The 10,895-nt window shown below is 38.2% G+C and overlaps 2 protein-coding genes across 2 annotated transcripts; both read left to right on the plus strand.

Annotated features, from left to right (window-relative positions):
- Window positions 1–3,162: 3,162 nt before the first annotated feature.
- On the plus strand, window positions 3,163–3,827 carry LOC112166759 (histone H3.2). The gene has a single exon (XM_024303662.2). It carries the CDS (start codon window positions 3,262–3,264, stop codon window positions 3,670–3,672), a length of 411 nt encoding a protein of 136 aa, XP_024159430.1. The 5' UTR covers window positions 3,163–3,261; the 3' UTR covers window positions 3,673–3,827.
- Window positions 3,828–5,170: 1,343 nt separating this feature from the next.
- LOC112167070 (histone H2B) lies at window positions 5,171–10,662 on the plus strand. The gene is made up of 2 exons (XM_024304032.2): window positions 5,171–5,683; window positions 10,066–10,662. The coding sequence occupies exons 1-2, from the start codon at window positions 5,245–5,247 to the stop codon at window positions 10,491–10,493; spliced, it is 867 nt and encodes a 288-aa protein (XP_024159800.1). The 5' UTR covers window positions 5,171–5,244; the 3' UTR covers window positions 10,494–10,662.
- The last annotated feature ends 233 nt before the right edge of the window (window positions 10,663–10,895 follow it).

Raw genomic sequence — 10,895 nt, forward strand, 5'->3', positions numbered from 1 at the left:
AAACCATATCATCTTCTTACCTTGATCTACCACAAATCATTCTCGGGTTTACCTTCTTGAATGTTTGGGTTCTCAAACATACTGTTAGTTTATTCCAATATCTAATGTAATTTGATTTGACAAATAGAGGATATATAACCAATTCATGTGTCTCGTGAAAATTATGCAAATCCATATTTAAAAACAATGTTGCAATCTAACACAGTGAATGGTTGAAATCAAATTATTGTTGTTATTACTTATTACACCATGAGAATCGTATTTATTCAGTTAATCACACAAAGCATACCTATCTCATACTTTATTCTCACAAACGGATCCGGCTCCTCTAAAGTAAGAAGACATTAAATTTACTTCTAGTTCATAAAATTCGAATGCTCCGCATAATCTAAGGGCCGGTGTTAACGGTCGATACATCACTCTATTACAAATTTTTTGGTATTTTGTCTAAACAACCCTAACTTGCCGTCAACTTCAACAACAACAACAACAAAAACCAAAAAAATTGGGATTTTTGGCGTGATCGTCTCCTATTCTCCTATGCGTCATTTTTTTGTTGTTGTTAATGATACGCTGTGTTTGCTCCTTCTCTGTGGCTCTGTGCTTCCATGCTAATCCATGGTTGAAGGAAAAATAAAAAAATAAAAACCAGTGTTGTCAATCTGTTATTGTTCATTCTTATAGATGCGTTTGCCCTGCTTCTGTGGTTGGTTTGTCCCAATTCTAGAATTGTTCAGGTTCCATATAGCCCAAGCATAAACATTCAAGCTTGAAACTAGCGGAGCATTGAGAATTTCTATTGGAGGAATTAATAAAAATATTTGGTCATGGAATTACGTACCCAACTAATACTTAGTCGATCGATTTGAGGCTTTGCCAAATAAGTATTGCTTCTTGTTGAATTTCCCAATTAACACAAAATCAATATTGCAAGAAGTCATTTTCATTGTTATATTTCGATTTCACACAGCAGATTCTTTGTACTTATAAAAAAAATGGAGAATTCCACATATGGTCACTCAACTATGACTCATTCGACATTTTGGTCACTGAAGTTTCAAATATATCACTTTGGTCACTCAACTATTACACTGTCAATTACTTAAGTCACCAAAAGAGTATTTTTTATATTTTTTTTAATGAAAAAAATTAACAAAGTGACTTAAGTGATTGACAGTGTAATAGTTGAGTGACCAAAGTGATATATTTGAAACTTCAGTGACCAAAGTGTCGAATGAGTCATAGTTGAGTGACCATTTGTGAAATTTTTCATAAAAAAATTAAAAGGCCGATGATCTAATAGCATTCCAAAACGAATTTATATATGTGCAATCAGTTTGTGAAACACCTACACATAAGTGATTTCGAAGACTTGAATGGAAAACAAAGATAGCATCACCCTTTTGGTTTTGTCTTCAACCATGAATGAGTATCCATGGAGGCAGAGAAAGCTAGAACTCTGGAGCATAGGAGAAATAAGATCACATCAAATCCCTATTATTATTTTTATTTTGTTTGGAGTTAACGGCAAATTAACATTGTTTATTCTAAAATCTCAAAAAATGGTAGTAAAGTGATGTGTCGACCGTTAAGACCTTTACATTACGTGAACTATCTAAATTTTATGAACTTGAAGTAACTTTACAGTCTTCTTATTTAAGAGGAGCCAGATCCCTCACAGACATGGTATGAAATTTTTGCATGCCATGAATTTCTAATTGAATCTATGTCGGTGTTCTAGATGACTTATTGGATTTTGGACGATACCGAGGATGATTTATTGAGACTTTTTAATGTTTAATGTCGATTCAAGATTTTTTGAAGGGTAAAATCTTTATATGGTACCTGAACTATCACGAAATGCACTTTTTGGTACCTACAAATTTTTAGAGAGTCTAGTGGTACCTGTATTATCACTCCGTTAGCCATTTTAGTACTTCTGTCAATTATTCTGTTAAAGTATGGGTAAAATCGTAAAATACCTATTTTTCATATTTCTTTTACAAATTTTTTATCAAACTAAATTAAAATAAATTAGACTAGATTAAAAGAAAGACCTAGAATTAAATTTAGTGAATATCTAGATTTACCTACCATCTCTCTTGATTAATCCTATTAATTGTTCGAGAAAAAAGTTATCTCCAAATTAGTATATATTAAATTTTCATAAAATAAAAAAAACTAAACAAAAATAAAAGTACTTAAATTAATTGACCCAAGTACCCCTATAACAGTGAATAATAAATTGGGTATTATTTATCTTCTTTTTTTTATGTGTCAAAATGTTTTTTAATTATAGATATTCAATATATTAAATTCTATAATTCTAATTATGAATGAAAATACTATTTTACCCTTACTATTTTACTCACGTGGGTGTCACATAACCGCCACATAGACATTTTTAACAGAATAATGGACGGAGGTACTATAAGGGCTAACAGAGGGATAGTACAGGTACCACTGGACTTCCTGAAAATTTGTAGGTATCAAAAAGTATATTTCGTGATAATTCGGGTACTATATGAGGATTTTACCCTTTTTTGAATCGTCAATCACTTGATGCGGGGGATCCGTGACTATAGTTTGGATCACACCGCATCGGCATGCCCTATACTGACTCTACGAGCTTTATGGTACTAGAGGGAGGTTTCTCTAATTATTTTGTGATTGTGATATTTTTATTATTATTTTGTAAAAATGAATGACGGTTTGTGACCATTTGACACTTTTACCTTATCTTTTATGTCTTGCATTGTATCTCATGAGACTAGTAACAACTTGTCTAAATTAGAATATTAATTTTGTTTTGGTTAATCAAACCACTATTCTAGTATGGACAATTTTTTTTTTTTTTTTTTAGAAATACAAGAATAAAACAAACTGTGCATTTATGGAATTCGAGTTTTAAGTGAAATGTTGATATTTTCTTCTCTCATATGGAGTAGGTTTTCAAACACAAGAGGGAAATAAAATTAATATCTAATTTCCCATTGGTCAGAGCAATAGCACGCGGATCGCGATCTCCGCCACCTTCTCTTGCAACATCAGCCGTCCATTAGAGTCCTCATCAACGGCCCAAACTCTCTCTCTACACCATTCTTAACCTCCCTAAAGTTTTACCCCTCCCACTCTCCACTATAAATCCCCGCAAATCTCATTCCCAAATTCCCACCATCACCATTTCAACCTTCTCCGATTCTCAAATCTCAATCTCATCCAAAAACCCATCAACCCCTTCTCTTCTTCTCCGGAATCTCAATGGCCCGTACCAAGCAAACCGCCCGAAAGTCCACCGGAGGAAAGGCTCCACGTAAGCAGCTGGCCACCAAGGCCGCCCGGAAGTCTGCTCCTGCGACCGGAGGAGTGAAGAAGCCCCATCGTTTCAGGCCCGGAACTGTCGCCCTCAGGGAGATCAGGAAGTACCAGAAGAGCACTGAGCTTCTGATCCGCAAGCTTCCATTCCAGAGGCTTGTGAGGGAGATTGCTCAGGATTTCAAGACTGACCTTCGTTTCCAGAGCAGCGCCGTGGCCGCGCTTCAGGAGGCGGCGGAGGCTTACTTGGTGGGTCTGTTTGAGGACACCAATCTGTGTGCCATTCATGCCAAGAGAGTGACCATTATGCCCAAGGATATTCAGCTTGCCAGGAGGATTAGGGGCGAGAGGGCTTGAGAGAGATCTAATGGCAATTTGGGAAATGTTTAATCTTTTAGATGTAGGTTTTGTGTTTCAATTCTCTGGTTTTGGATTTCCCAGATCTGGAATTGGAGTATTTTCTCTCTGTAATTTGTTAATGGCAATCTAATGGGTAGTTGGATTTGTGTTCATATTGTTGCCTTCTGTTTTGCTGGATACTGAATGTGCTATTTCTTAGTTGGGTTTCTGATTTTTGATTTGCATATTAGTTCGATTGTGTTGATTAAGACGTCAGTGTTTCAGACTATGAAATTCGGGTTGTGAACATAAAATTGAACGTTTTGGAGTTTGGACCAAAACTTAGGGGAGAGGTGTTCAGAGATCATGGAGGCAGTTCATAGAGTCATTGGCTTCACTGCTTCTATCTCTCTCTGTTGCTTTTAGGCTGACCCTCTTTAACAAAAAATTGAATATAAAAACAAACAAATCAAAATATGAACTTGATTCTTGTTTCATTAGTTTTTTCAAGGAATAGACATAATTTGTGTATAAAAGTTATTGTGAGGATTTCTCTTAGTTTGAGAGTTTTAAGGCGTGTTTAGTGTGACTTCATTGAAATGAATAAATTAAAATAATTTCATCATATTAATCGAGATAAATTCCACTCAATCAATCAACAGTTTAATGTATTGGTCACTTTAATTCTTTTATCCTAAATATTATGCACATTTGAATTCAACTTTATGTTTAACCCATTAAGTAGAAGAATTAATATTTACCGTCATGCTTATGAATGTTGACATCTTGATAATATTTCGGTTGCTTATTATCCACATTCAATAAATTTATGGGACACGTGTGTAATTCACATTCATGTAATGTTGCAAGCAAAGATATAAGAAAATTGTTGTAAGCAAAATAGGTGCACACCTATATATATGTACAAAATGCAAATAATTGTTTAAACTTAATGAACTTTGGCTTTAGCAACATACAGCCTTTGAGAAAACAAATTGTTAAAGAAAATTGTTTGTTATTTACCTTTTTTTCATTGGTTACATTGTTGTTATTTTCCTTTAGTATGTTATGATTGAAAATGTTGAAATATTTGAGAATACTAAAAAAATATAGCACCTGAACTAAACCAAATGGTTGCTTTCGGACCATAGTTAATTAACCGAGGTTAAGGTCATGCTTTTCCAAAATGAATTTCAAATTTTAAATTCCGTGAAATTGGAGGGTGCGGATGCCGCTTTTTTGTTTTTGTTTTTGAGAAGAGGTGGAGATCCCGCTTTTATTAAATGAAGGTGAAATTTCCGCTCTATTCCCAGGTCATCGATCCGCACCTCTTCTCAGTATTAAATGAAAAGCCGCCACGTGGTTTTCTTTAAGCCGTTCACCTCCTTCTTTACTGATCACATCCAACGGACCATATTTGCCACGTCACCGATCCGCGTCTGCTCTTATTATCGAATAGAAACACGAACCAGCACCCTATATAAACAGAAGACCGAACTCCTCATTCAATCACCTTACGAATTTCCACTTCTCATCGCAAACTCCCGAAAACTTCAATTTCGTTTCCCAAATTTTTGAGAAAGATTTCCGATGGCGCCCAAAGCTGAGAAGAAGCCCGCCGAGAAGAAGCCGGCAGAGGAGAAGAAGTCCACCGTCGCCGAGAAGGCCCCCGCGGAGAAGAAGCTCAAGGCCGGCAAGAAGCTCCCAAAGGAGGCCGGAGCTGCCGCCGGAGACAAGAAGAAGAAGAGGAACAAGAAGAGCGTAGAGACCTACAAGATCTACATCTTCAAGGTCCTCAAGCAGGTCCACCCTGACATCGGGATCTCCAGCAAGGCCATGGGCATCATGAACAGCTTCATCAACGACATCTTTGAGAAGCTGGCTCAGGAGTCGTCGAGGCTTGCGAGGTACAACAAGAAGCCGACGATTACTTCTCGGGAGATCCAGACTGCTGTGAGACTTGTACTTCCCGGTGAATTGGCCAAGCACGCCGTTTCTGAAGGGACCAAGGCTGTGACAAAGTTCACAAGCTCCTGAAGGGTTGGGATGTTTGTGTGATTTGGGTTTTTAGGGTTTGTGTGGATGTAGGGTGGAGGAGTTAGGGTTAGTGGTTTATGGTTTTGGCATTTGTTCATTTACTGATTCAGATGCTTTGACTGGTGTAAAGAAAGAGCTGATTTTGTTCAGGTTGATGTTGAAATGAAATTTCTTTTGCCCAATTGATTTGCCCCTTTTTAATTTATGTTTTTGTTATCAGTGAGACGATTTATTTTGTGAAGTAGTTGAAAATTAAACAATCATTGATTCATTACCTGAAATTAGGGTTTAATTCTTTGTGGGACTGAATTATGCTTGAAATTTAGATTATAGACTCACCAATTGTGTTTAAATTTTGGAATTGGAGGGATATTGGGTTGGCTAAAGCTTGGTTGTCCCTGACTCCCTGAGTGCTTCCACGGTTTCTCCGTTGTTAATGCTTCATAATCTTGTGGTTGATTCATCAGTGGATGTTATTGGAGATATGCTGATCAATTGTGAGGGGCATCACTATTTGCTAGACTACTATATAAATTTGCATCAGATGAGGCATGTTGTTTTTGTCGACCTTGTGCCGAGATCATTTTCCGATATAGGTGCTACTACTGTTTGGTTTCTGGATGGTGTCTTTCGATTTGTGCTCTTACGCTTTCGGCTGAATCCTGTAAATAGATGGCTATGTTTTAAAGGCAAGGGATATGGTTCGTTGCTTTGATTAATATGTGGGGAGACATTCAGGAACGGGCTGATGATGTGAATAACCACAACTTCAGTGACTCTGAGCAGAGTCAAAGTAAGCCTCACTACTTTACTGTTTTTATGTTTTATTCCCACGGTTTAAGTGGTGAATCGTGCAGGTGTGCAATATGGTAAAGTATTGCATCCTTGCAGAAGCGTTAGTTTTGTTAATTTTCCAACATTTATATTACATTAGTTGTGGAAAATTACCTGATTGATGTTGGTCTACTGGTATCAATTTCATTCCAAAGGATGGGATAGTTGAGTTTTATGTTTGAGTCTTCTCAGGCGTTAGATGATGAATGCTAATATGATAATCAGAGTTGCAACTTTTATGGACCTCAACTTGCAGCCGGGTAATGTCTGGAACCTATAGTCATCATACTTTCCTATGTTTGATGGGTTTAGCATCTGTTCAATTTCTGAAGCAAATGATTTGGCTTTTACAATTACTGAATTTTCTCTATTTGTGTTGAAATGTATTTTATACCCAATTGATCTGTGCTCTTTGTTTGCAAGTCACTGACGTCAGAGGTGTGGTAATCTCCGCGCTTGGAACCCTCAAGAAATTAAACTTGGGTTGGCTGGACCATGTGACAGACCACACCATTGTTGCTGTTGCTGAGAAATGCCTCAACTTGGACGTGCTTGATTTGAATGGTTGTAAACTGGTGAGCGGAGTTGTATTCAAGCATATTCGGGTCACAAGAGTCTGCTCATAGCTTCGACACAAAAGTTGACGCACTTGAATTTGGGTTGGTGTTCGTCGGTTTCCGACCAAGCCATTGAAGCAATTGTGTCCTCCCTCCAGTTTCTCAAAAACCATGAAGATATTGGTTTTGGAAGGGTGCCAGAGAATCACTGATTCTGGGGTCTCGCTTTTGCAAAACATGTGTGTCTTGGAGGAGCTGAGTTTGGATTGATGTATGCTAGTCAGTAGTCACTGACGTTGGAGGTGTAGCAATCTCCACACTTGGAACCCCCAAGAAATTGAATTTGGGTTGGCTGGAACATGCGACAGACTGCACCATTGTTGCTGTTGCTGAGAAATGGCTCAACTTGGAGATTTCTTGATTTGACTGGTTGTAACATGGTGAGTGGAGCTGGTATTCCTGCATTTTCGGGGGGAAACTGCTTACAATTCCTTGATCTACTGTTTTGTTGGTTTGATATCAGGGATTCTGATTTGGAACGGCGAGCACTTGAATGCCCTTCATTAAAAATTATTGCAGTGGATGAAAGAAGCAGAAAAAGGTTGTTCTGTAAAATGCAAGAGAGCACTGTTAGAAAGTTCTTGAAGTTCAAAGCAAGATATGACTACTTGTAGCAAATTCCTGAAGTTTAATGCAAGAAACGACTGTTAGCAAATTCCTAACGTAAAGATTACGGCGAATCATGGTGCATGAGACGTTTTTTTTTTTTTTTTTGAGAAGAGGTGCATGAGACACTTCTGAAATACTAAGAATCAGAATTGGAGGTATATTGGAGGAATAAGAATCAGATTGCTCTATTTATGTTCAAATGCTGGTTGGCTTTTATATATTGACTCCTGTAATTTGGATTCTACCTCTGATGTTTTATTGAAGATCAATCTTTCTATTTTGTTTCAATCTGTCTTCTGTATAAACAGTGAAGACAATGAGGTACTGTCGCATGTTTGCTTATGTATGCTCTAGAGTAGCCATATGGTGAGTCTAAGACATTCGAGCTTATATCTAGTTGATTTATATATATTCCAGATCTTATAAAAATATTGGTGTTTTTGCCATTTATGTTATATTAAGCTCGATCGAACTGCTGTAGTTTTAATTACCATGATTTGAACCGGGAGATGAACAGCCACACCAACCACCTTGGCGAAGTAATGTATTAGCATTATTCACTTTTATCTCTGCCTGATTGACAGATCATGGTATCAATCTCATTCTTAAGGATTGGAGGGTTGAAATCACAAATGAGTCTTCACAGCACCTGGGATATATGATGAATGATATCCCGAGTTGATACATTTGTGGAACTCAACTTTCTGCTTAATTGGTTAATGTCTGGGACCTATAAATTGTCCTAATCTTGGAAGTTTCTTTGTAGTCAATTTTTTTCATTTCTTCCTTTGAAAGTCTACTTGCATGCATGGCTGGTGATCTACAGGAGTTTTGCACCTTAAGCAAATTGAAAATGCCGACCACATTGCTAGTGATTTCGCTTCTTATTAATATCTATTTGTCATTTTACTAACCATATCTGAAAATGACATGGCTAATGATGCTTAAATTGCCGTTTGTTGAATTAGTGTGTAACTAATTCTAAACTCCATTGGAGATAATTTGACTTGGGTGAACCTACTCCTCTTCAGACGGATTGGGGCCCTTTATAATAAAGCCGCCTCATTATAACAGAGATTGCAGTCTGATAACCCTAAAGAAAACCAAAAGCTCCCCAGTCCCTCGCTTACATGAACAAATTCAAGATGGGATTCACAGTAGCTCTCAGTTGAGGCTTGTTGAACCTCATTGTAGAATCTGCATAATGGTCTAAATTAGGGAAAAAGGATGCTGGGACTATAGAGGATGACTACGAGAAGCTCAACAGCCATTATGACCTGCAGGAATGAAACCATTTTTGACTTTTCAGAGAATGAGATCTAATTAAGGACTGCAGTGCATTGACCAGACTTGGGGTTGACTTCTGAATTAAGGCACATTTATCCCGTCACTAATGCTTAATCATAAGGTTTGCACCAATGTCTTTCTGTCTATCTGATGCACTTGAACTGTTGTTCGTTCTAGTTCACAAGTTATGCATTTGATATCAGAAGGGACAAGAATATCCTATACTCTACTTATTCAATATGCAGTAGCTAGGTCATTGCTCACTTGTAGATGTCCCTCTGTTTGATTTGCGAACTAAAGATGGTGTTTCAAGAAGTGATGTTATAATGGTGCTAAGAGCTGTGGTGGTTTTACCCAGGACCCCAGTGTGGTAGTTGTGTCAATTCAAGGAGGCCTTGCAGGACTACATGGAAGCTGTGAATAGCTTGTTTGCTGCGATTGTACGCAATTCTAGTCCTTATTATCATTTTCATAATTTTTGGAAGCATTTGAAGGAAATATGTGCTTCTCAAATTCCTTATAGCATTTTGTTATTAGATTGAATAAGCACCAGAGGTTTTACTGTAATTGACTTATTAGAGTCATCGTGACATTTGAATTGGAAGATTTTAAACCCTACTTATCATTTTTCTATCAGTTAGATCCGCCACAAAAATTTAACTTTTAACAATTGGGAATTCAATCGGGGCACAAGGCACAAGCTGGTTTTGCTAGTAGAAAGTTATACCAAGAGGCCCACGTGTTAAAGAAGAAAAAACAGAGAGGTGAAAATTTTAATTTCAGGCATCTCTATCAGCCGTTCACCATCCAGTTTACTCCACCAAATCCAACGGACAGAAGTTGCCACGTCACCGATCCGCACCTTCGCCTATCTTCCAATAGAAACACCAACGAACGACCTATATAAACACCAAGACCTAACCCCTCTTCTCATTCATCCCACACATTTCCAACCCCTCAATCCTCATTTTCTCTTCTCGAACTTTCAGAGTTTCATTTTCTCCAAAATTTCCGATGGCGCCAAAAGCTGAGAAGAAGCCCGCCGAGAAGAAGCCGGCCGAGAAGACCCCCGCCGCCGAGAAAGCCCCGGCCGAGAAGAAGCCCAAGGCCGGCAAGAAGCTCCCCAAGGAGGCCGGAGCCGCCGCCGGAGACAAGAAGAAGAAGAGGAACAAGAAGAGCGTGGAGACCTACAAGATCTACATCTTCAAGGTCCTCAAGCAGGTCCACCCTGACATCGGGATCTCCAGCAAGGCCATGGGCATCATGAACAGCTTCATCAACGACATCTTTGAGAAGCTGGCTCAGGAGTCGTCGAAGCTCGCAAGGTACAACAAGAAGCCGACGATTACTTCTCGGGAGATCCAGACTGCTGTCAGGCTTGTGCTTCCTGGGGAGTTGGCCAAGCACGCCGTTTCTGAGGGTACAAAGGCGGTGACCAAGTTCACCAGCACTTAGGGATCTGGATTTGTTTTTGTGATTTGGGGGAAGAAATTAGGGTTAGGTTTAGGGGTTTATGGGTTTTGTGATTGTTCAATTTCCGGTGGAAATGCTTTTCATGATGTAAGTAAGCACTAATCTATGTTCTATGGTTATTGAAATTGAAATGGAAGTACCTTTTATCCAATTGATCTGTCTCTTGAATTTAGTAGTTTTCATCCTATCTGTCTGAATGTGTTCTTAGGAGTTCTTCAAGTAACAAATAACTAAATGTTTGCGAAAGATTTCATGAGTGAAATAGAATGCGCAATAGATTTGATTTCACTACTTTGGGAGGTGCCAATTCTGGTCTTCTTCTTGGAATCTTGGTAGTTTGTGTTCTTCTGTGATGACATTACAACACCCCTTTTTGATGTTTCC

Source organism: Rosa chinensis, chromosome 5 (assembly GCF_002994745.2).
Source record: "Rosa chinensis cultivar Old Blush chromosome 5, RchiOBHm-V2, whole genome shotgun sequence".
In the NCBI taxonomy this organism is placed as follows: Eukaryota; Viridiplantae; Streptophyta; class Magnoliopsida; order Rosales; family Rosaceae; genus Rosa; species Rosa chinensis.